The following is a 25,900-nucleotide window of genomic DNA, read 5'->3' on the forward strand; positions in this document are numbered from 1 at the left end:
ACGTCGAGTCCAGATTCCCACGCCTTCACAGATGTATTAACTATTCTGTGTTGTTTCCCCCTGTGATTGTGTTTAATAAACACACTCAACTTTTCATCTGTCTACTGGTCTTGCAATTGGGTTCAGCCTCGGTACTAAGTCTGTTACACGTTTCCCTGGTGCTGTACCTGCCCTTCGTCCCAGACCACGTCTCTCTGCCTGCCGCCTGGTATCGACCTGTTTCCGCCTCAGACCCTGTCTTCTGTCTCAGCCCCTCTGGATTCTACAGACTCCCCGGTTACTGGATTATCTGCCTGTCCCCGACGCCCCCCTTTGCCTTACCCCTGTCGGATTACTGAGACTGAGTTTGACTGTTTAAAACTGTAATATTGAACTCCTGTTGCTTCTACAAAGCTTCAGTAAAGACTTTCAAACTCTTACCTTCGTGTCGGTCTGCTTCTGGGTTCCGGTTGTACCTGTTAAACTTATATTTGTTCAGGGGTCACATACACCCCAATCAAGTCTCAAATGGGCCAGACATGTAAAATGATAACATAGTAGCCTATAAATGACAACTCCAAACTATTGTCTTTATTTTATTGCAAAAAAGCAAAATTAAATTCTGAATGTTTACACTTACAAACCTTAGACAAAGGGAATAATCTGAGCACCCAGCAATTTTACTATGCCTCAATTAATTTACACATGTGCATTACAGATTGCAGTGGATCTACAAAGGTACTGAGGAAGAAAATTTGTGATTTGAGAATGCAGATGGCACCTTTTTTGTTTGAGAGCACAGAAGGCAACCTTCTGTTTCATGTTCCCTGCCGAGCTAACCTCTTTAGCATTAACCAGTGATATTTTTGATATGTTAAGATGCCTCCACCAGGTCTGAGACCTACCCTCCCTTCCTTTGGTGTGAACCCCCCCCCCCTCCCCTTTCCCCTGAATGTAAATTCTCTTGTCTCTTTCCTAAAGTACAACCCCCTTTTTCTTTATTACTTTGTTTGTCTTTTGTTTTCTATTGACTGCTTTGAAGTAACTGTATAAATACCATCTGAAAACATAGATTCGGGGTCAGACTACTGAAACAGACTGTCTGCATCGGTACTCTCACCGTGCTCCGGAACACTAAATAAAGCTACACTCATCGCCGCAAACTTTGAACCACGTTTTGTGATTTTTCTTCGACAGTACAGAATTGAGTAAGAGGGGTAATATTGTTAAAATGTTGGAGTCTGGAACTTAAATGAGATGACTATCTTGAAAACTACAGTCAACCATCAGTTTCTTTATTAGTGAGTGGAGGCACTTTAGTTGTAGACCAGTGTTAGTTCTAGGCTACAAACTGAATTACCCTTGAAATATTTAGTTTCTGCGTTTAGATTTTGTGGCAAGATGTTATGTGAGAAACATACAGCTGCTTTACATGAACCCCTGCAGAGGAATGAGAGTTATGGACATCTCCAGCATATGGGCCTCTCTTTCTCCATTTACCTCTTATTTTTCGTTCACTATGTTTCCCATGTTGCTTTAATGTGTTTTATACATGGGATTGTTTTCTGTGTTGGTGAACTTGGTAGTCAAGTATGCTATTTAGAATGATATAGTTACATTCATTCTGGTCACTATATATATTCATTTATTCATTTAATGACAAGATCTGCATGACCAGACCAGCTCAATAATCCTTCTTATTAATGTGATTTGATTAGAGGAGGAGGACTGGGGGAAGGACAGGAGGCACTGGGAATTATTTGGATTTAACTGAATATTAAAATATGACTCATAATGTAATGTTGATGTGGACTGTATTGTCTTCTTTGAATAAGGAAAAAAATAAATAATTACGTTTAAAAAAAAAAAAAAAAGATCGCCAGAAGGGCACCGAGGCCAGAGGGGCAGGTCTTGAGGGACACCTCAGGTCTACCTGTGCATGTCCCTGATTTTGACCTTGAAATATGAATATAAAATGTTAATATAGTATATTAATTCAACTTCAAGGTAATAATATGGTTTAGTTACTGTTATATTTATTAATCGAAATATTAGTGATTACAAAGTGTTTGCATAAATAGTACAAAACAACACATTTCAGTAAGTACAAGAAGATGAACATTTTCATTGTGATCAATAAAAATGCATAGGCTGCATTAGAGAGGTGTCATACTATTTAAAGTATTTATTTGAGAAATGAGGGTACTTTATTTAAAGAAGTAATTAACATTTTCACACTAGTTTTTGGGGATACTTTTTTCAAACCTTAAGTATGCTACCACTGCATGTAACTGCTCAAACACATTTCTCTTAAAAATATTAATAAAAACATAAGCTGAAAATGTCAGCTAAGAAAAAACCCATAAATGTGTAGGAAAGGGTACACAAATATATAGCTTTTCTATATATATATATATGGACAGCTTGTAAATTTCTAAGTAAACTTTATTTTTTACTCATATTTTTAGGGGAAAATATGGGCTTATTAAGGATTTGGACCCAGGACCTCTCGCACCCTTAACGAGAATCATACCCCTAGACCAACGAGGCTCATGGGACCAACTTAATATTACAATGAACCAGTTTGCTGTTGAAGTACAGTTTTGTCCATTTTAGAATAAAAAAAGCTAAATTATATTATGAAAATGTGAATAACCTAAACAACCATACACAAGTGCAATTCAGCAATGTCTCAGCTTATCAATAACACAATGTAAAGATCACAGTGGATCTACAAATGCACAAAACATTTAGTAACAGGCATTAAATTGTTAATAATGCACTTCATTTTTTAAAGACATTTCAGGTTCATATTTTTTCAGGATATTCACATTTTATTAAGAATAGGATATTTTGTAATTATAAATATTTTCATAATATCAATTTACTTTTTTTAAAATAATAAACCAAGAGGAAAATTTGGAGAGGTCACTACTTACAGCTTTTTACCTCCACCAAGGAGATTATTTTTTTTGCCAGCGTTGGTTTGTCTGTCTGTCTGTCCTTGTGCAAGATAACTCAAAAAGTTATGGACGGATTTGGATGAAAATTTCAGGAAATGTTGATACTGGCACAAGGAACAAATGATTAAATTATGGTGGTGACTGGGGGTGGAGGGACCACTGATCTGTCTTGGTGGAGGTCTGCGCTCTCCGAGTGCTTTTCTAGTTATATTATTATTTTACTTGAGATCACAATGGGCTCTATATGACCCTGAACTAAAATGTGTTTGACATTTCATTTCCCTTCAATTTATCCCATGAGATGGATTAGAGCCAGTCATTAGTGGGCTAGTTTTGGTCCATGAGCCTTATGTTTGACACCCTGTTTTATGCGTTAAGTCTTGAGTTGCTCCAAACAGATACTGACGTCTTTACTGCAGTAGAAACATAAAAGTCCAGGCTGTGAAATAACCTCTCTAAATAATTAAAGAGTCAGCCTTTATTTAAACATTTGGAGAAACTTTGAGCTTCAAACTCTTCAGTTCCTGCACTGTGGGGATTTTTATTCATCACATTGTTCATTTCCTTAATCAATTAATGCCTATGTAAAGAAAAAAAACTCTTAAAAGTCTTTTCAGTTACGTCTTGCTTCATTTCCAGTCTTTCATAATTTCTTTGAGTAGCGGGTATGTCTCGACAACCTTTGGCTCTTTGAGAATCTGCAGGAAGGGACGGCAGCGAACCGGTCCTTTATGCATCACCACGTCGATCAGTTCCGTCACAGCGTCATCCTTTGAGGTGATGGACTTGATCTTTCTGTATTCTGTGTCTGTGATTACTTTGTTCTGTTGGGCGAGTTGCAGAATGAAGAGATCCGCCCCCAGGCAAGTGATGAGATCCATCTTGTGGTCCCGGATGAAGCTCACTGAAGAATCCTGAAACCGACAGCAGCAGGTTTGAGCTTTGGACAGAAGGTATTCTTACGGAAATGCATCCACGTCTGCTTTTTTCAATCCGAACTATGGTCAACTTAAAAGATTTATTTTCAGATTTATTTTATTTTCTCACAGATTCACTGATCAGCTTAACATCTAAATGCAGAAACAAAAAGCACACCACTGAGCTTGTTCTAATCTGGATCATCCAATACTACATGAACATTTGGTCCTCGATTAATCCTTCCATGCGGGAATTGTTAATAATCTAGTGTTATTACTGTTCATTTACATGTGTTGTTTTTTTTTTTAGGTTCTAAAATCTTTTTTAATTATTTATTGTTACTGTTCCACTTGTCACTGATGGTGAAACTGCTGCACTTTAAGGGCCAGATCTACTAAGGTCCAAATTTGCATGTACTAATTTGCGTGCGAAATCTAGAATTTTGCATTTGGGGTTGAACCACAGTTTGCAGGTGATTTACTAAGACTGCTTGCGCAAATGTCAGCAGGTGCAAAGTCTTGGAGACCGTCCTATTTAAATGAGGATTTTGCATGCGCTACTGGAGACAATACACTGGAAAAACTGCTGTGGGATACATCAGCACTGATGGGAACAGTGACTGAAATGATCCAGATGCAAGGAAATGTAATGGGGGAGGAGTTTTGTCATAGAAGGTATTGCATGACTCATTCATTCATTTATTTTTCATTTTAGAGGTGGAGGGCTGTGGGGGTTGTTGGATTGAATGACTGTCACATTGTAGCCTAATGCCGGTGCGTGTTTTTAATCACAATCATCAGATCAAGTGGAAAAGAGTTCCGTTAAGTGTGTGTGTGTGGGGCATACATCTTAGTTTTTCTTCCATCATTCCAAAAACGTTCACACAAGGGTGAAAATTTCGTTCTTTGCATCTCTTTTCATTGTTTCAACCGCAGCCATGTGTGCGCAATCACGCATCCAAACCGTCTGCACCTCCCTTTGAGACGTGTTAAATATAGACACAGTTTCTATGAGCAAAATTGCTTTCGGGTTTGATAAATCCCTTTGCGTGTGCTAAAGTAATATATTTACATTTTCTCCTCCCCGCACACGCACAATTGCATGTAAACGCCCCAAATTGCATATTCATTGTGGCAAATGTACTAACTGGATGCAGACACGCTATTTTGCACCTTTGACAGATGCAACCTTTAGTGCGCACTGTTAGTAAATCACTTTGTACATTTTTTTATACACACAAACCTTCGGTAGATCTGGCCCTATGTCTGGATCCTGACGTGCTGTCCTGTAAGACTATGTGAATTGTGGAATGTGTCTAATGTCCTGTCCTTTTACTGCGACCCATGTCTGCAAACTGAATTGCAAAGTGTTCTGAATCTGAATTTTTCACATAAAACAAATCCAATTGCATTTATTCAATATCTTATTTCTTTAGCATAATAACCAGCTATTTATTGTAGTGTATTCTAGAGCTGCAACCGATTAATCGACTCAAAGTGATCCAAAAAAATCTTTCAACCACAATTCTCCTGAATCAAAGCTTTGTTTCCTCCATTTCTCTGCTGTTAAACATTGGTTCCACTGTTGAGTTTCACACGGATGCTTATTGTGATGCACAAAGAAGCTTCAATTCAGGAAAACTGCAATAGAATATCTCCCTTCAATCAATTCGAAGTCGATTAATCGAATCGGGACTTTTTGCACTGACTTCAAGCAACTAGTCGATTAATCGGTTGCAGCTCTAGTGTATTCAATGCAATAACAGTTTAACATGTTATGGTATTAATTTTTTAAGCATAAACACATCCATAAAGCTGTTTCCACAAAGAGAATCTACCTCTGATTTAAGAAAACATATCATTTCAGAGTAAAATGTAACTGTCCGCAGTGGTGAATGTCATAAGTCAGTGATTAGATTCTGTCATTAAGTTCAATGCCAAAAAGGTTGTGGTAATGATTGCAAGGACCAAGGAGGATCATAAGGCTGTGTTTCCTTCTGTCCATCACACCTGGTTCAATTAATGATCAGCTCATCATCCAGCTCTGCAGAAGCCTGATAATGATGTAATGGTTTCCAGGTGTGATGGAACAGGAACATATCTAAAACATGTAGGATACCGGCCCTCGAGGACTGGAGTTGGACACCCCTGCTTTAATTAAACACTGAAAAACTGCAATAATATCATGCATTAAAGGATTATAAACATCTACTGTACCTCAGAGGAGTCCATCTCATCTTCTGGATCTGAGGAAGAACACAGTGAGGTTAGATTCAGGGGAAATTTCCACAGAGAAAGTCACATTCACTCCACTCATGTTGATTCCACTGATTCAATATTTAACAGACAACAAAAGCAAATATGTGTAAAATATTCATGTTTTTCATGTTTTAACTGCAGCTAAAAGAAAATGATGATACAGATGTGTGTAAAACTGAAAATATATTATTTATTTATTTAATCATTTAAGCACATTAAATGCTGAATGCCATTAAAAAAATACTGTGCTTTATGGTTGTATGTTATAAAACTTCCAGCATCAATAAGATTCAACGTTATTTTAGTTTATGTCTGAGGTCAAATAAGACATGATGCCATGTGATAGTAGATATTTTTTCCATAAATGAGCACATCTTCAGGATTAGTAGGATTTGTAAACTATTTGTTGATGCTCCAGAGAACATTAATAAATTTATACAACTGTGGTTCAGATCTGTAAGAGAATGAACAGTATCTTAGGGTTAAAGTAACAATTCAATAGTTTGGAGAACTTGAACGTAATAAATTAACTCAAAATGGATTTAATTAATCATTCATAAAAGGGTTTTAACCCTTAAAGACCCTTAAGTATTTTTGTGGCAACTTCCAAATGATTTTTTTCTCTGATGATAAAGTGATTTATCATCATTTGTTAAAACATTATCATCAGCAATTTGTATTTTTCAGTGAAAATCAGGTATTTATATTTCATTTACTATAAATGTTCATAAAAGCTCAGAGTAAAATCAAAGATTACAATATCAAAGTAGAGAGAACTGAAAAAAAAAAGAAAAAATATCATTAACTGAACATAAAAATACATGTCCACAACTACTGTCATTTGTTAAACTATGTGGGTTTTACTCATGAATCGACATTACAGAAGATGACAGTTTTTCCACATTCACTATGCAGCTTATGAATGTAAAAAAAGATGGAATTGCACATATAACATATACTTACATACACTGATACAGTCGTGGAAAAAATTATTAGACCACCCATGTTTTCTTCAATTTCTTGTTCATTTTAATGCCTGGTACAACTAAAGGTACATTTGTTTGGACACATATAATGATAACAACAAAAACAGCTCATAAGAGTTTAATTTCAGATCTGATATCAATCCTCTTTCCATGTTTTCTTGATAATAACCAAAATCACTTCAGTTCTTACATCAGTATCTATGGCATTGTACTGACAAACACGGTGCTTTTAGACATTCCATGTTTTCTTTTCTGTCTGTTTTAGTCACATGATACACACAGGAGTTAGTACTGGATTGCATAACCATTGTTTTTGATGACTTTTGATGGTCTAATAATTTTTTCCATGACTGTAGTATTAATGGTTCAACAGTTATTAAACATTTTGGATCAGTAGATGCTCCTGGTCACCATTGCTTAAGTCTTTGATGGTTAAACATAAATCAAATGGACAAAACCAAACCCTCGTTCCCCTACCTGATATCAGGACATGTCCACTGGCTGCTGCACCTGAGGCTCCTCTAGCTGGAAGAAACACAGACAAATGTTAGTCTTTAATCTGTGGTGTTCATTCATTTCCATATGTGATATGTGAAACTGTTTTTGACTGAAAGCACGAGTTCAGCGATTTTTGTTATTGTTGTTAAATTATATGTAAAGACTGACAGTGGCAGTAAACCCATCCTACGAACAGCAGACAAAAACTGTTGTCTTACTGTTTTCTGCGACTCACCAAGAAACAAGCTTTGTTACAAAAAGATGATGGTTTTAATGCACAATTTTTCTCAGTTTCCATGTGGCCAATAGGATGATTTCATTGCTGATGATACTCATTTATTGACAATAAGAAAAGCACAGTTAATGTAAAAGACATTATACGTTTCTTCTAAAGTCACTCATCTGTAGTATTTGTACAATAAGAGGTCAACACCTTACCTTTGGTTTTCCTTTTGGTTTTGGTGAAATTTCTTGTGGCTTTTTCTGTAAAAACAAGAAGAATGTGTTAAATTTCCCTGCAAAGATATCATTAGAGACTTTATAGACATGATATCAGGCAATAAATCATAAACTCTTAAGTATTGTTTCTCCTCAACCAATAACTTGTAGTCTTCTTCTTATTATTATTATTATTATCATTATTTGCAATAGTAGTAATAGTACCTAAGTATTGTTTGCCTACAGTAGCAGCAGAGAAAAATGAGGGGAAAAAATCTCATGGAAATAAAAATATACTGAAATGCCACTTCAGGTAAAACTCATACTATACACAGTAATGAACTGTCTAATATTACTTAATGGTTTTTTAAGGCAGGGGTGTCAAACTCATTTTAGTTCAGGGGCCACATACACCCCAGTACCTTAAGTGGTTTGGACCAGTAAAGTAATAACAGTGAAAAAAGTACAATTGCTCACATCTACAAAGATGTGATTAAAAAAGTGAATAACATGAAAAACCACAAACTCGAAATGTTTCGAGAAAAATATGTGCAATATTAACTATATTGTCTCCCACCCCCTACATGAGACTGTAAGAGCCCTGGAAAGCTCCATCAGTGACCGGCTTCTTCACAAACGCTGTACAAAGGAGAGATACCGCAGGTCCTTCCTTCCCTCTGCTGTCAGACTCCACAATCAGTCCTGCTCCCAGTAGATCACCACATATGTGGTCTACATATGTGGTGTAATAACAACCCTCCCTCCATTCCATTTATGTTGTCCATCACTGTCTATATGCATCACTGTCTATAGGCACCATATTTATATATCTAAAACCGCACCTGTCCAAATCTGTATATATTCAAACCCGTATTTATGTATTTTTAAATATTTATAACCATTTGCACCACATTCATATCAAACTGTATTTGCACTCTCCTTTTAAACACTTTTTTATTCAAATTTATGACTGTTTGTTTTTCGTGTATGTGTATGTTTATGTGTATGTTTGCTGCTGACAACACTGTGAATTTCCCCATTGTGGGATCAATAAAGGAATATCTTATCTTATATTCTTAGTTTATCATTTACATGTGCCATTACAACAGACAAACAGATCATAGTGGATCTATAAAAACACAAAACATTCAGTAACAGGTGTAATATTGTTAAAATTGTGCTTATTTCTCTTAAGACACTTCATGTTGTTCATATTTGTTCAGTTTATTCATTTTATTGTAAAACAACAGTTTGTAAGTATAAACATTTCCAAGTAATTTCATATTTTTACACTAAAACAAATAGAAAAATTTAGACTTGACATTATTTACAGGTGATTATGATATGATTTTACCTATTTGACCTACTTATGATAAAATTGGTCTGTATGTGCCCCTTAACTAAAACATATTTTGACACCCTTAATTATTAATATTTCAGTGTAATGTTTTCATTTCACAAATTCACCCCATTAGTTCCGCATCAGACCCTTTGGTGGCCGGTTTTGGCCCACGGGCCTCATATTTGACACCCGTGTTTTGAGGGGTTATCCGTCAGACATTTTAAGAGGCACCACGAAAGTGAAAGTAAAAAACTAGACATCAAACACGGTGCATCTACTGAATGAAAACTGTTGTTATGGTGTGGCACTGTACAAATAACATTTGACTGATTAATTCTATTTACAGTTTGAACACTAAAAACCTGCACACAGAATCTCTGCCATTATCAGTCATATTTTCTCTTCTGTGAATCTGTCTGCTGCGTTTAATACAAATGTATTAAACTGAAATAAAAATCAAGGTAAAAATAAAAATGTACCAAATTTTTTTGCTCTCTGCTCGAACCCGGCGTCTCTCAGAGTCTCCAGAACCACCTTTACCGCGCCTTTCTCGGCGTAAGTTTGAACCAGGACCGATGAAATGTGGACGCGGCTCTTTCCCATCACCCAACTCGTCCGGACGCGCTTTCCTTTGTGATCCAACAGCTGGGAACAGAACTTCTCCAAGTCTGCATCCTCCAGATCTTCTAACGCGGCCAATATCGCCATTTTTATGGTTTTTGGGGCCATTTTTGCCAAGATGTGACCGGTTCCAACTAAGCATGGACTGCGCGCCACGCGTCTGCTGTGTGTTCTTCCGGTAAAAGCAGATTCTGGAAACCACCAGTGGAGCTGCGTACTTTAAGGATCACAGCTTTGATCCACTTTATCCAATTTTACTGTATTACTTTTTTTCATAATATGCTATTATTCTCGCCTTTTAAAACGAATCAACCCTATTCTTAACCCCCTTTTCAGTCCACTGTGGTTCATTCCATCATTTCCTTTTACACACACACACACACACACACACACACACACAGTGCCAGTTGCGCAACAGCTGGATGGCAAACAGGCTGCGTTACCACACACTTTTAATAAATGTAACTATCCTGCTGAGACTCAGAAATATATATTTGTCAACTGTGGGAGAGAACGTTTCACAGTTTTACTTTAAAAATTATCATTTAATAAAAAAAAGGGGGAAAAAAGGCCAAAACTTTACTTTCCTGGGTCTCACAGGAGGACACATTGTTGGTTTTTGAGAAGTTATTTGCCTCAAAGACTACATGTACTATGGTCTATACACTTAAATAATTTGTTGTGGTCCTGCTCCAGTCTTGAACATTGCTAGGGGAGTATTTTGGAGGCGCTCACTACTGTACCAGGACTAAGGATCACCCTTGACCCTTTAACCCAGGGGTCTCGCACTCATTTTCTTTCAGGGGCCACATTCAGCCCAATTTCATCTCCAGTGGGCTGGACCAGTAAAATAATAGCATAATAACCTATAAATAAATGACAACTCCAAATTTTTGTCTTTGTTTTAGTGAAACAAAACAAAACATTAAATTATGAAATTACTTACTTTTATAAACAATCCAAAACAAAAAAGATGTGAATAACCTGAAAAAAACTGCAATTTCTTAAGAAAAATAAGTGCAATTTTAACAATATTCGGCCCCAATTTATCATTTCTACGTGTGTTATGGATCAGATCTACAAAGACACTAAACACTTAGTAACAGGTAGAAAATTGTTAAAATTGTTTTGAAATTAATTTTCTTTGGATATTTCAGGTTATTCATATTTTATTGTTAAAGGATAGTTTGTAAATGTAAATATTTTCATAATTTAATGCTATTGTTTGCACTAAAACAAAGACAAAAAATTGAAGTTGTTACTATTTATAGGCATAGTGTAATATTATTTTCACATCAAACCAAAAAGAAAATATGGAGTGATTATTTTTTGTAGGTTATTATGCTGTTTGTTTACTTGAGATCATATTAGTCTGTATGTGGAACCTGAACCAAAATGAGTTCGATAGCTTTGACCGTGGAATTTTTGCACTTTGCAAATTCATCCCACGGGCTGGATTGGAACCTTTGGCGGACCGCATTTGGCCCCTGGGCCGCATGTTTGAGACCCCTACTTTAACCGCATTGTTCGGCATCGTTCCTGGAGGGCCACAGCTACCTGCAGGTGGACACAAGGTGGTTGTACTCACTACTCTTTTGGCACACCGCCTTATTCTTACAGGGTGGAAGGAACCTGCCCCACCTCCTGTTGGACACTGGGTCAGAGAAGTGATCTCCAGTCTTAAACTTGAAAAATCCAATATACATTACTTGGATCGGAACAGAAGTTTCATAAAGTGTGGAAATCTTTTTTGACAATCCTATGACGCATGTACAAGGCCCTTAACAAGTTCAGATGTATGTGTATGTGACACTCTGATATGTGATTTCATTTATATTTCCAGTGCCATACTGTATATGCATATAGATCTGGTGACAGCAAGGGGTTTGGGAGGGTTAAGTGGGTTTTGCTTGATTTTTTTTCCTTTTTTTTATGTGTTTGAATACCTGTGTGTATTCTGTATTTTTGAAATTTGATAAATATATATAAACAGTTAATAAGATGAAATGGAAAACAAATTACAAAAGTGCTGGTAAGCTGATGTTTTCAGTATGAATGATAAAATGCTCTTACACACATATATATTGGTTATCCGAGAAGCAGAACCAACCAATTTAAGAATTCTTTTATTCCTGTTGCTATTGGCCTTTTATACAACTTTGAACAACTTTTGCATTTATGCTCCATTTTTCTTTGTATATGTTGTGATTAACAGCTGGCTGCAAAACTAATTGCCCCTTGGGGGTAATAAAGCTTTCCTTGACCTTGGTTCATATGTATTTATTATATTATTGTATTTATTATATAGGGTTGTCAAACTTATTGTAGTTCAAGGGTCACATACACCCCAATCAAGTCTCAAATGGGCCAGACAAGTAAAATAATAACATAGTAGCCTATAAATAATCACAACTCCAAACTATTATCTTTATTTTATGGCAAAAAAAAGCTAAATTAAATTCTGAAAATGTTTACACTTACAAACCTTAGACAAAGGGAATAACCTGAGCATCCTGCAATTTTACTATGCCTCAATTAATTTACACATGTGCATTACAGATTGCAGTGGATCTACAAAGGTACAAAACATTTAGTAAGAGGGGTACTATTGTTAAAATGTTGGAGTCTGGAACTTGAATGAGACGAATGTGTCTTGAAAACTACAGCCAACCACCATCATTTACTTCATTTTTCTTTATTAGTGAGTGGAGGCACTTTAGTTGTAGACCAGTGTTAGTTCTAGGCTACAAACTGAATTACCCTTGAAATATTTAGTTTCTACATTTAGTTTTTGTGGTAAGATGTTATGTGAGAAACATACAGCTGCTTTACATGAACCCCTGCAGAGGAATGTGAGTTATGGACATCTCCAGCATATGGGCCTCTTTATTTCTCCATTTACCTCTTATTTTTCTTTCACTATCTTTCCTATGTTGCTTTAATGTATTTAGTGTGTTTTATACATGAGATTGTTTTCTGTGTTGGTGAACTTAGTAGTCAAATACGCTAGTTAGAATGATATAGTTACATTAATTCTGCTCACTATAAATATTCATTAAAAAACAAGATCTGCATGACCAGACCAGCTCAACGTCCTGCATCCTGCTTATTAATGTGGTGTTTTGATGCCTTGTCATATTGTAACACCAGCCCAATTGTTCCTGGTGTAGTTTCTTCAACACAAATCAGCTATTGGAACCATTCCAACTGTCCAAGACTCACTACCTATTCTTAATAATAAATATAATAATATAAAAAAATAAATATGTAGACAATATTAATTACAATGGTAATAAACTGTATTTATACATAACTTTCCATACACAAAATTAGGCACACACTGCTCAATAGAATAAGATAAAATAATAAAGTAAGACAAAAAAATGGTATTAGCACAGAAAAACTACTGCCACAACACATAAAAGACAATGGCTCAATAAGTGCATATAAATGTTCATAAAACAATGTAAAAACAAAAGCACTTGTAAAGAAAAATATAATACAAGCAAGGCCATGAAAACAGATCTTCAGTGTCTTAATCAGTTTCTGAAATAACTGATGTTTCTTGCATAGTTTATGGTGGCAATTAATTCCAGAAAAGAATAATGCTGTAGTTCATTTTTGGAACCTAGAAGACCTGAGGGATGGTTTGGAACATCCAGCAGAATGATACAAAAATAAAGACACGTTTTCCTGCATATATTTAACACCCTGGCAGCTGAATTTTGGATGACTTGCATCTTCTTCAGTCAGCAACGATGATCAGTCATCCATATAACAACGGAAATCTTGATCACTCCAATCCCTTTTGCTTCCCTAGGTTTCCCCTTTTGTCCAAATATGGTTCATTCTGGCTCCAAAAACATCCAAAAACAAAAAGTTCCAAAACAGAAGTCCATAAACCAACAGGTGATGTCACAGTGGCTCCGTCCTCAGTCAGTCTCTGAATCAGATTCAGTTTGAAGATGGTTCAACATTTAATCAGCAGAAGTCCTCATGTGGTCCATATGAGAGGTCGACACATTTGCTGAACAGACTAGAGCCATGACACCAACCTGGAGGTGTCTTTAGAGTCCCTTCTCGTTGGTTTCTTGCTGTATGTACTGCAGGTGAAGCCGGTGATTTCCTGTATGTGACGGTCTGTTCTCTTGTTTGATTTTCTGACGGTAAAGTCTGATGAGTTCAGCGACCTCTGGGTAAGCCATTGCATACTGAGCCAAAGCATCCTTAAAATGAAAACAAGTCTGTGTTAATAAAGTGCATTTAAAATTATTTTGTTGGGCATATTCTGTTTTAGCAATACCTTATTTGCCATTAATGATGTCTGATCCTTTAACAGGTCTTCTTTCTCCATCAGGAGGTAGGACACAGTCTTAACAACATACTTAAGATCATTTTCTAAAAGCCATTTTATGGTTCGGGATTTGTATGCTCCATAAATAATTACAGTCTGACTCAGAACCACACGGTGATCATAAGGGTCCAAACCCTTGGCGATAGCAGAAGCCCTTGCCATAGCCTCAACCTTTTCTGGTGAGGTATTTTCATTGAGCCTTTCAAAGTCACATATGTTGGGAGGATTTCTTTGCACGTTCAGAGCCTCCTGTGACGGACTGAGGTCCAAATGTCCATCTGAAGTTCTACGGAAGATAGGATCACCCTTCTGGGGTGAGCAACAGACAGAAAAACAATTAGAAAATATGATTTAAGCAAACAGGTTTAAGAACGTCTGAGTTAAGCATTTGTCAGACTTACATTTACACGGGTCCGGGTTCTCAATTCTGTAACAAAGAAAGATTCCTGTTACAATGCAATACATTTGTACATTATTATAATGTAAAAAACACTTTGTTATCATGGGAAAAACATTAATATTACAATATTGTGTCATAATATTAAATTCAAATAATAAATATCTTGCTTTAATCTGAAAATACCATCATGACATGAACATATCTTGTGATTGTGTGAAAATATCTTGTTATAATATGAAAATATCTAAATATGATGTGTAAATAACCTGTTCTGTATTTTTGTTGAAATCTTAATCTTAGTTTTAACGAAATAATTCTTTATTATAATGTGACAATTTGTTTCTAAAAGGCAAATATCTTACTAGCCTATTGTGTGAAAATACGTTCATAAATGTGAAATTATGTGGAAAATCCTTGTTTTAATGTAAAAATAGTGTTATGATGTGAAGATATTCATGTACCGTGAAATTATCTTATGTTAAATTATGTTGTTATAACACGAAAATACCTTGTGATAGGGAATTGTACCTTGATATAACATGTAAATATCACATATTGTAAAAAATATCTTGTTATATTCTCGTTTCAACCTGAGTGTGACGTCAGAGGAAAATGGCCGCCGTGTGAAAACAGTCTCAGATTATTTAGAACATTTAAAACAAATTCACTTTAATTAAATATTCACTCATGTCAAGGTATTTACCGAGCTCCTTGGCTTCTTGGTAGCAGTAGATCTTTCTCAGTATTTCCAGAGTCACCCTTAAGGCTCCCTCGTCCGTAAAGGTGGACACCAGGACGTTGGCGATCCCAGCTCGGGTTTTTCCTTCCACCTTAGACCGACGGACCCGCGGCTCCTCTCTGCGGTCAATCAGCTGCTCTCGAAACCTCTCCACATTTTCTTTACTCAGATCCTCCAGTGTCTCTACTATCTCGGTCTTTATAGATTTGAGGGCCATTTTTCAGCCGTCAGTTGTACAGCGTGTCAGTATTTCCTGACTCGAACTTCCGCATTTAGCAGCTCAGAAGTCACGTGTTAACAGGAGGCTCCTAGGTGGGCGGGGCTTATGGAGAACTTTTTTTTTTCTTTTCTCTTTCTTTTTTTTCCAACTTTATTAATCAAAATCTGGTTATACATTTCAATCGCTTTCATACAAAATACTTATTTTTTCCAGACTGAGCTACATTTTCAAACTTAAGAGAACAATATTAATAAAGAACATCATAAAAAAAAATAATAATAAAATAATTACACTGGTCAACCACAAATTTATTGTTTAAGTTTTTTGAGCTGATTTAGGATACTTTTGGTGTGCTGAATCCAAAAATCACATTAATTTTGCTCAATCAGGTCAACTTTCTGAACTATGCTACATATTGGCTGTTTAACATTTTTGCTTACATTTATGGGCATTTTCACATCATATGATACAAAATTCTTTCATATTTCTTGCAATAAACAAGTTCTGAAGATTTTACTTTTGCCAATTTATGATTAATGGTTTTCTTAATATTACAGGTGAATGAAATGGCTTCGACTAGAAGATCTTGCAAAAATAAGCCTGACGTATTCTGCTACATCTGCGGTGAATACACTATTGTACCTAACAGGAATCCTGTTAGAAAATGATTTTTTTTCTCTTAAAACCTATTTTGGGTGAGAACTACAGGGTGGGGAAGCAAAATTTACAATATTTTGAGGCAGGGATTGAAAGACAGTGTATGACCAATTAGTTTATTGAAAGTCATGAGAATTTATTTGCCACAAGAAAATTGACATAATAGAAAATGTTTTAATTCTATGTGTCCTCCTTCTTTCTCAATAACTGCCTTCACACGCTTCCTGAAACTTGCGCAAGTGTTCCTCAAATATTCAGGTGACAACTTCTCCCATTCTTCTTTAATAGTATCTTCCAGACTTTCTCGTAATAGTTTTGCTCATAGTCATTCTCTTCTTTACATTATAAACCGTCTTTATGGACACTCCAACTATTTTTGAAATCTCCTTTGGTGTGACGAGTGCATTCTGCAAATCACACACTCTTTGACGTTTGCTTTCCTGATTACTCATATGGGCAAAAGTTTCTGAAAAGGTATGGATAATAGTGTTAGGTATGATTATGACATCAATATATGTTTGGTTTCAAAACAATTGACGTAGTGCCCGCTGAGAAAAAACAACTAAATATTCATTGTAAATTTTGCTTCCCCACCCTGTATAAAAAAAATCAACTGATAAAGTCACAAAAATTGAATCAATTTTGTGAGAAGATCAAATTTTTCAAAATCAAATTAGCAAAAAAACCTGACCTGATTGAGAAAAAGAGATGTCATTTTTGGATTTAGCGGTGCAAAATGGTCCTAATTCAGTTGGAAAAACCTAGACAACTTGCAAAAGACATTTTTTTGTAACCCAGTGTTATCAAAATAAAGTCAGAGGTCTAATTAGGAATCAACAAATTAAATTTTTCATAGACAATCAAGGTTTGTTTGGTTTTTATATGTCTTAGTGTCTTTTTGAAATTTGTCATTTCATTTTTTTAAATTAAGAACAGTGGTGGGGGTGGGGGTCTTTACAAATCTACATTTGTGTATAAATTGTTTGGCCATAATAATCAAAGTGTTATACATAATTTCTCTTTTTCTCTTTTCCATTATAACTCCAAATTTTATGTCTTTGTATTCCAGTTTGGGCAATTGAGTGTCCTTCTCAGATGTCCATTCTTGAAATGTTGTCCAAAATGTCCTGGTGTATGGGCAGTCAAAAAATAAGTGTTCTAAAGATTCGATTTCAAATTCACAAAAAACACAATTATTTTTCTCAATATTAAATCTTTGTCTCATAAAGTCATTGCAAGGATAGATATCATTTAGTGTTTAAAAATGAGTTTCTTTTGCTTTTGGGGGGCTTCTGGAGAACATGTGATGCATCTTAACTCCGTAACGTTATATGTTAAGACCAGTTTCCTTTGCTGCAGCGGCTCCTAAACTATGGAATGATCTGCCTCTCCATATCAGACAGGCCTCCTCTCTGTCTCTTTTTAAATCACTTCTTAAAACTCATCTTTTCTCCTTGGCTTTTGAAACCATGTGATGTTTAACAGTACTATCTTTATTCTATTGTTTTTATTTGGTAGTGGTTTATTGTTCTTATTTATCTGTTTTATTTATTTATTTATTTTGTTGGTTTTAATTGTATGGCTTTTTAATCTATCTTGTATTTTATTCTTTTATTTGGGTTTTATTTATTCTTCTGTACAGCACTTTTTCCTTTTTGTACAGTTTCTATGTCTTTAAATCTATTCTGTATTTTATTCTTCTTTTTTGGTTTCAATTATTCTTCTGTACAGCACTTTAGTCCACTGCAGTTGTTTTAAAGTGCTTTATAAATAAAGTTAGATTGGATTGGCTAGTTTGCCGGGAAAATATAAAATAACACCTGAGACACTTCATCACTCAGTGTCTTCAGCTCCTAAATGTCTGTAAGTGTTGACGAAAGTAATGAAAATATTACAATGTGTGTGGATGTGTTTCAGATAGAATGTGATGAATGGGTATATATTTACAAAGGAACTGCAGTCAACAGACAAAATATGACATATGTAACAAGGTCCTGAATTGGGTCCTAGAGCTGCTGATTATTTCTGTTGTTTTTGTATTGTTCTGTCATATATTTTTGTTCCATCCACTGTGGATGTGAAGAAATGAGTCTGTTTTGAAAATGCAAAACTGTGTTAGCCCTTTAAACCCTAAACTTAAAATGGTCCGTCTGGACTTTTTTCTTATTTTGACTATAAAAAGGTTAGAAATATTCTGTGAGTGAGTCCTTTTGCCCATTTTTCTAAAACACTTAGAACTTTCAATATCTAGCTGTCATTTACAATTTACTGCATGTTATAGTACTGCTAAAATGGCTTCATCTCCAGCTTCTAGTACAGGCGTGAGTTTAGTTACCATAATGACCCAATAAAGCGCAACGTCTCAGATTTCAGGAACCGTTGGAATTTTTCCAGTTGCACAAACAGTGAAAGAGTTACAGCCATCCAAAATGCATATGTGCAAGGTGTGTCAGTGATGACACGTCAGGTTTTGAACAGTTAAAATCAAGGGAGTAAAAGCAAAAATTACAGATACTTGAAAATCTAAAAAGTATGCCTCCGGTACAAGTTAAGTCCATACATTCCGCATCTTAAAATACCTGCCACAGCTTCACAAAAATGAAACTTTATTGCATTTTTATTTCCCACAAACACAGAAAGACGAAGGCATGTGTTTATAAAAATACAACACATCCGCGTATACTTTATGAATACCATCCAAGGCAGTGGAACATTATGCATTTCCATAACGCACACATACACTTTAATATTATTACCCATTTTACTGATATTTTTTTATATATATATATTTACTGTATATATTTTTCTCTCATTTCTTTTGAAATAAACTTAACATTACTAAAAGGCAACATGCAGGTGATAGCAGCACATTTAAAATACAGAACAGAAAAGTCAAACGGAACATCTGACACAGAACATGGTGACCAGGAGGTGAAGATTTTAGAGGTAGTGCTCAGTTTGAACCACACACCAAAAAAGTGACGAGCAAAGACATTAAATGGGTTGTTTACTGAGCCAGAAATGTCAGCTTCTGTCCTTCTGTTTACTGTAAGTTCATTACAGATTCACAGTTGTTTATAACTGAGTAACTAAGGGCATCTGCACGTTTGGAAGAGAATTTGAGCCATATAATGCCTGCTGGTGACCACAAGAGGCCAATATATAATAACCCTATATGATCAAAACACTGGTAAAATGGAAAAATGTATGCAAAGAAGCAAACACGTTAAATGATGTGTACTGAATGATTCGACTGTGAGCTGATATGACGCCAAATACTACACGGATTTAAAGAAACTTATGTAAACATGGCTTTTCTGTGCAAGGCTGTGTACGTCCATGATTGACTATTACAACCACGTGTGCTCCAGTACAAAACAACCTGATTTTCTTTGTACAAGCTTTAAGGTGCTTTCCTTTTGAGAAGCTGAGGTTTTAACACATGAGCTGTTGAAGAGATGAATCTGGACTTAAATACTGCAGCCGGTAGTCCTTCTGCTGCCACCGTGACTGAAGAACACAACTTTATTTTTGCGATGTTTAACCCTTCAAAATGTCCTATTTCTGGACTTAACCAGCACTGGGTTGCACCAGCTATGTCTATGTTCAAATTTGGACTTCTTAATTTTGACTAATGACGTTCTAACTTAGAGTTCACGCAATACTCACATTAAGAGCCCAGTTCACAACGATTTGCAATGAGACAAGCTGAAATTTGCCACATTCCAGTCTGCAATATCCTAATAACTGTCGATTCAGATTCGAGTCAAAGCGGTGATACGTTCTAATATCAGCAAAACTTTGTCCACTGCGTACATCTGTTCTAACTGCTGCTTTTCAGGCTTTTTTTGTAGCATCTTAAATAATGACAGTGGTAGTGAGTTATTTACATCTGCTCAGGACTTGACTGGACTGTTTAGGGTTGGATTTACCTCTAATGAGAAAAAAAACCCAAAGGCTTTACTGGGAAAAGAGGCGATAGCAATTCTGTGTTTTGTGGTAACAGGTGAACTACAGCCTATAAATACTGAGAAAAACATTATATACTATCTGCCAATTTGAGATAAACTGAGATGATTTTGTCTCATTGAAAACTGGACGCACGGGTCGTTTTTTAGTTATGGTAATCTTACACCTACGTAGCAGTTGCCATGGTCTATTGCATCAACTGGAATTTATTTCAGCTAGAATGAATGTGTTGACAAAGCAATGGTAGCTTTACATTTGACATTTAACACTAATACTGTGTTATATGATGCTGTATTATTGTGTTGCCAAACCAATAGGAGACATCATCTTTAGTCAGAGCTACTAATCTGTAACAGAGTTCAGACCAAAAGCAAAACAAATGTGTCTACCTGATGCACAGACACAAATATGCGTGAACTTACAACCAGCTAGTTGACAGTTCTGCATTATGTAGTGTTGCTAAGGCCAGTCAGCACTGACGTAACCCTAACTCACCAGCATCGACAACCACAAAAGGAGAGATTAATCGCTCAAGTAGTGGTTCAATCTAGACAGAGAAGATGAGACTATTTCAGTTCCATTCTCCTTGTCTCTTACTTTCAACAGAGATCATAATCAATCCAGCAATTGACTGCACTCAGAGTTTTACAGACACTTTATAACAGCAAATAAACCATAACATGTGAAAGTGAACGATAAACTTCATAGGATATGACTCAATGTGAAAGGTTACACAGGGCATTTTAGGTCACATCCTTAATCTGCTGCATTATTGTATCCATCTTTAGACATTTGGAACTGTGAAATTCAACCTCTGTAACATGCAGAAACAGAGCAAGAAAAGGACAGGACTGAAGGGAAGTGAGTGAACCAGCAGAGCTACCTGATACATTCAGAAAAATGAATTTTGCAAAATGCGCTAGTGACCACATTCACGCAGGTTATGAGATGTGGAAGTTGGTTTCACGTTTGGTCTGAACAAAGAATGAGAGTTTCTATTATCATGTGTGTATGATAATGTTACAAGTTCATCTGCCCATTTATGGGTTACCGCTACATTACCCCCAATTTAGCTCAATGTCACTTCTGTTTCCTTGCAGTTGCTTAGATTAAGGGAAAGTTATTCATCCTGCCCATTTGTCCAAGATCAGGTCCCTTTTTGTTGCCGTTTGGTGATTAGCATTACTTATTTCCAGTCATTACCTTCTTCACCCCTCATAGAGACAACTCCGTCAAATATACAGACTAATGAAGTTCATTTTGTCTTCTGTTAATGTAATTATACTTTTCTTTTTTCTTTTGTTCAGGCAGGTAACATCTACAACTATACCTTGTCTGAAAAAAGAAAAGTATAATTATATAGAAACAGAGATAAGCTGTTTGATGGTACTCATGACTGACTGGGCACAGGAAGTGAAAACGCCATTTTCTGTGGCGATATTTTTGTTAGTTTGGACTTTTTACACGAGATGTATTAAGATGAACTTTACATCTCAGTGGTGCAAACACATATTAACACAACTTTTATGTTAAACTACAATCATCAGGTGCGAATTCTTAAACTTCAGTGATATAGCTGGTGCAACAATATCTTTTGGCCATGTCATTAGGGAAAAATAAGATAAGAGGATGAACATGGAGGGAAAGCTCCACAGAAAACAGTCTCTGTGGGTGCCTACTTTATGGTATGTCAATATTACCATATCAAAAAAATAATCTTATCAATAAAAATAGTAACAATAATGTGCAAATTATAGAGATGTAGTGGGAACTTTTCCCCCATTTGGTTGGACTTCGATCATAAAATAACTCTGACGATGGACAAAACACACCAGAGACAGGCTGCTGCTGCTTCTTGGACTTTAAAACTGTTCATTCACGAGATGAAAAATGTCTTTAAAAAGGCTTTAAGAGGGTGGTGGGGGAGGGTGAGGGGGATGAGGGGGTGAGAGCCAGAGCCAGAGAGGACGTCCAGGTGAGATCCTGTCTGGTTGGTGTTAGGAGTCTGTAAGGGTGAGGACAGAGTTTTTCAGAGGGGTGGAGTTATAGAACTTTCTGGAGGATGGCGTTGGGCACTTCCAGAGTCTCGTCCCTGACCAGGACGATGTCGTAAGAGTCCAGGTATTTGTCGAGCCGCTCCTCCACCTGAAGGGTCAAACCAAAGACAAGGAGTCAGAACTGAGGGAAGATCAGAATCAGAATCGGAATCTGCTTTATTTGGCCAAGTTCGTACACGCAAACAGGAAATTTGACTCCAGCTTGACCTTAGCTTTGTCATGTTTTAGGTAAGTATATGTATAAAAAAAATATAGAAGTATAAAGAATAAGAATTTTTATAAAACTGTGCAAATATTGTAACATTAAACAGTAGACAGAACAATAATGCAAGTATAAAGAAAAAGAAAACAATAGTGCATTACATATTATTATATAGTTCACACACCTGCACATGCACACTGCTAGTACTTTTCTGTGATGTGTTGATATTGGTCAAGTTCAGAATATGAGGCTCAGTTAGGGTTTAGATAACAGTTATTGGGGGTAGAGTAAAGATTTATGGCCAAAAACACAAAAAAAATACTTCTAGCAGGACTAAAACCCTTAGGACAAGGTGGTAGTGAAATATGGAATTATACTGTTAGATGATTTGTTATTTAAGGCCATACAAATACAGCTGATTTAAAGTGTTGGCGTGTTGTGGCTGCACCTTGTCATTAAGGAAGCCGATCTTGAGGATGTTCTCCACGTTGGGCACTCCATCAGCCATGCTGAGGTCCCCCAGCGAGTCACCCATCAGAATGATGTTGCAGTACTCCTTCAGCTGCTTGAAGTACTCCGTATTCCTCAGGGCCCCGTCGTGTTTGTTGTATACGTGGATCAGCTCCCCTTTGAAACCCTTCAGGACTCCCTGTGAGGACAAAAAACGAGAAAAGACGTTCTGTGATGACGTAGACAAGAGGAGAAGAAGGCACGCATGGCTGTTTCACATGCAGGACTCACGTTGTCGTCAAAGTCCATGAAGTTGGAGACGACCTTGACGTTGGGGTGGTAGACTCCAGCCTGGCGGATGATTTCTTCCAGGACGTCACCCAGGCCGGCAGAGAAGATGAAGACCGGGACATTGTACTGCTGCAGGCGGTCAAAGAACTGCTCATAGCCTTCCCTGAAACCGATGAGATGCAGATATGTAAGAGGAATCAGCATTAGTTCACACCGGATCACAGTCTAATATATCGTGCCTGCACTTGAAAACCCCCGGCCTTCAGTTCACACCAAAGTTTTTGCACATAAGGATGGACAGACGGATAGATGACAAACTGATGACAATACCCTGTGGCAAAGGCCGAGGGTAAAACTCAGAGACAGATACCTGAGCGCTGCGTCTGACTCTCTCACCACCTCGGGCAGCTTGTCTTTCTGTATCCGCTGTTCAACGAGAAGTGTGTGGGACTTGAAATACCTGAAATCATAAACACAGCCAGGAGTAATGTAGGGGACCAAGACTGGAATCAAAACTAACAGTAGAAAGAATCAGTTCTATCTCTTAAATAAAAATAAAAACATCAGCTTTCAAAAACACAAAAACTTAATAAAACCACATGAACGTGTTAAAGGTTTATAAGAATAAAATGTTGCACTATACAGGACTTTAAGTTAACTGTGGTTTTGTAAATCATATTACATATCTGGCCATACATTTAACTTTCTGCACATGTTTTATATTAAGGGTAAACTAATGAATATGTTGCTTTATTACATAAAACATAAACATACCACTCCACCATAAATGGGTATTTCTCTTCCATGGTGAGATGAGGGTCGATTTCAATGGGATAATATTTATTCTTCAGCTGCAGAAGCTTCTGTCGGCAGTCGTCTGTCACCAACGTACAATTATCGATGATATCTGCACAGAGGAAGGACAGTATCGTCATCTGCTTAACAGTACGTTACAAAAAAACGGAAACACGATGATGCTAAATGTGTGGATTTTTTGAGCTGCACTTACTGTGGCAGGTTGGGCAGCGTTTGCCGTTGACAGCGAACTTGCTTAACGTCATGTCGAAGTCAGTGATGACCTGCAAGAACACGCAACATCAGACATGTCAGACACAGATTACATACAGAGAACTTAAACAGGGCATTTTCAGGACTAAAGACATAACTATTTGACACAAATACTATGACAGACACTCACTGTCAGTACAAGCCAGGAATAATACTTTAGATTTCATTCCTTCAAAATATAGTTTCATCTTAACACACAACGAACAAATTTTTGTATAGTTAGTGTGTTTGTATTTAATTGTACCCCCTTTATGTGTAACTGGACTGATCATCAGTATATACATGACCTCTTTGCTGTGTTTTGCTTTTTTTGGGGTTAGGTAGTATATTTAAGTCACAATGCTCAGTTCTTCCAGCTCAGACAGTCAAAGAAAAGAGAAAAGTCAAAACTAAATCATCTCAGCAGCGTGTGATGGTGAAGAGCTATTTTGCATGAACTACACCACCATGGGGTGGAGCTGTTTGTCTAAAACAACCTCCACTGATATTTATTTGAGTGCTCACCTGTAGTTTAGAAGCTCCTCCTTTGATGAGGCCACAGATGATGTGCTCCACTCTCTCAGGGTCCTTCATATGGACCGTCGTCTTCTCAAACTGAGGCATCTGAAGAGACAGAAACACAGAGTTAAGTTATTGTTCAAACGTACACTGGGCAAAACAGGAAATCATACCGAGGTCATGACTCCTGAGCAGCTGCTTCCCGGGAAGACCTCAGGTTTGTTTAAAGTGCTTTGGCCTGAAGGTTTATGTGAACAGAGCTGTATGAACGTCCACTGGTCTTATCCTGCTTTTACTACTTCGGTTTTCTTATGTGTATTTGTCTTGGATGTAGTCATGGTCAGAAATGTTGGCAGTAATTCTTCAGTATTTTCCCCCACGCGGTCCTTGTGGTCTGTTGATGAAGAATTATAAGCATTTTAAGAGACATTTATCGGCAAATAAATTATATTTATGCAAAAAGCCAGTTTAATCATTGTCAAAACTTTTGACCATGACTATAGAGTGGATGTTTGCAATGTACAAAAAGCTTGTCAGTCACCTGTGTAAAAAGTGCTTCAGAAAGGTTTGAGTGACAAAGGAAGAAGGAAAACAGATCAAAGTTCGCATGTTGAGGTCTCACTGGAGGGTAAACATGTCCTGGTTTTAATATACCTGCACATACCCACAAACACAACACATATATAGACTTTCACACTGCAAATACATTACACACAAGGCTCCAGATTGAATCATACCGATCCTACTCTGAGACACACACTCCACTGGTGGAGGGGTGTTCAGGGTCATGAAACAGCTGATGTTATGAATCTGTGGGTGTTGAATAACAGGCTGAACCAAAACACACCCACACACACATAGGGAAACACTGCAGGGTGCAGAGAAGGAGGGAACTTCAGCCGGTCAGTCCTCTGCAGTTTTGTGTGATAACTGCATGCCAGTTTGTCTAATTCTTATTTTTCTAAAACTAGTTTGTGAGATGCTTCAAGCCT

General features: G+C 36.7%; 3 protein-coding genes and 1 long non-coding RNA gene across 6 annotated transcripts in view; 1 reads left to right on the top strand and 3 right to left on the bottom strand.

Annotated features, from left to right (window-relative positions):
- LOC115435198 (uncharacterized) overlaps nucleotides 1–10,353 on the bottom strand; it is a 35,455-nt gene extending 25,102 nt beyond the window's left edge. Inside the window, exons 1-2 of the mRNA XM_030157464.1 lie at nucleotides 9,862–10,353; nucleotides 8,041–8,085 (exon numbers count right to left, since the gene is read on the bottom strand). Of these exons, the coding sequence (XP_030013324.1) occupies nucleotides 8,041–8,085; nucleotides 9,862–10,111 (295 nt within the window). The 5' untranslated portion in view covers nucleotides 10,112–10,353. The remainder of the gene's footprint in view (nucleotides 1–8,040; nucleotides 8,086–9,861) is intronic.
- On the top strand, nucleotides 1,528–18,609 carry LOC115435214 (uncharacterized). The gene is made up of 3 exons (XR_003937670.1): nucleotides 1,528–1,539; nucleotides 2,197–2,198; nucleotides 18,493–18,609. It is a non-coding gene; the product is annotated as an uncharacterized LOC115435214 (long non-coding RNA).
- LOC115435209 (uncharacterized) lies at nucleotides 12,417–15,775 on the bottom strand. Its single transcript, XM_030157478.1, has 4 exons — nucleotides 15,461–15,775; nucleotides 14,759–14,784; nucleotides 14,307–14,666; nucleotides 12,417–14,229 (listed from the first exon to the last, which is right to left on the bottom strand). The coding sequence occupies exons 1-4, from the start codon at nucleotides 15,711–15,713 to the stop codon at nucleotides 14,071–14,073; spliced, it is 798 nt and encodes a 265-aa protein (XP_030013338.1). The 5' UTR covers nucleotides 15,714–15,775; the 3' UTR covers nucleotides 12,417–14,070.
- A 353-nt stretch (nucleotides 18,610–18,962) lies between the features above and the next one.
- The window catches only part of nt5c3a (5'-nucleotidase, cytosolic IIIA), a 29,311-nt gene continuing 22,373 nt past the window's right edge, over nucleotides 18,963–25,900 (bottom strand). For 2 of the 3 annotated variants that reach the window (XM_030157474.1, XM_030157476.1), the window contains exons 2-8: nucleotides 24,915–25,013; nucleotides 24,352–24,421; nucleotides 24,117–24,249; nucleotides 23,713–23,802; nucleotides 23,343–23,505; nucleotides 23,050–23,250; nucleotides 18,963–22,487 (exon numbers count right to left, since the gene is read on the bottom strand). In XM_030157474.1, coding sequence (XP_030013334.1) covers nucleotides 22,386–22,487; nucleotides 23,050–23,250; nucleotides 23,343–23,505; nucleotides 23,713–23,802; nucleotides 24,117–24,249; nucleotides 24,352–24,421; nucleotides 24,915–25,013 — 858 coding nt within the window. In that variant the 3' untranslated portion in view covers nucleotides 18,963–22,385. Of the gene's footprint in view, nucleotides 22,488–23,049; nucleotides 23,251–23,342; nucleotides 23,506–23,712; nucleotides 23,803–24,112; nucleotides 24,250–24,351; nucleotides 24,422–24,914; nucleotides 25,014–25,900 lie in introns of all 3 variants that reach the window. The other variant, XM_030157475.1, reaches the window with a different exon arrangement.

The sequence above is a fragment of the Sphaeramia orbicularis genome, chromosome 16 (assembly GCF_902148855.1).
Source record: "Sphaeramia orbicularis chromosome 16, fSphaOr1.1, whole genome shotgun sequence".
Taxonomy (NCBI): domain Eukaryota; kingdom Metazoa; phylum Chordata; class Actinopteri; order Kurtiformes; family Apogonidae; genus Sphaeramia; species Sphaeramia orbicularis.

Bases quoted from the DNA above. Each gene is read 5' to 3' on its own strand.
- LOC115435209 (XM_030157478.1), bottom strand. From the start codon at position 15,713: ATGGCCCTCAAATCTATAAAGACCGAGATAGTAGAGACACTGGAGGAT. The intron at 14,785-15,460 runs GTAAATACCTTG...TCTTTGTTACAG, and splicing joins CCAAGAAGCCAAGGAGCTCG to AATTGAGAACCCGGACCCGT. The intron at 14,667-14,758 runs GTAAGTCTGACA...TGCTCACCCCAG, and splicing joins GAACCCGGACCCGTGTAAAT to AAGGGTGATCCTATCTTCCG.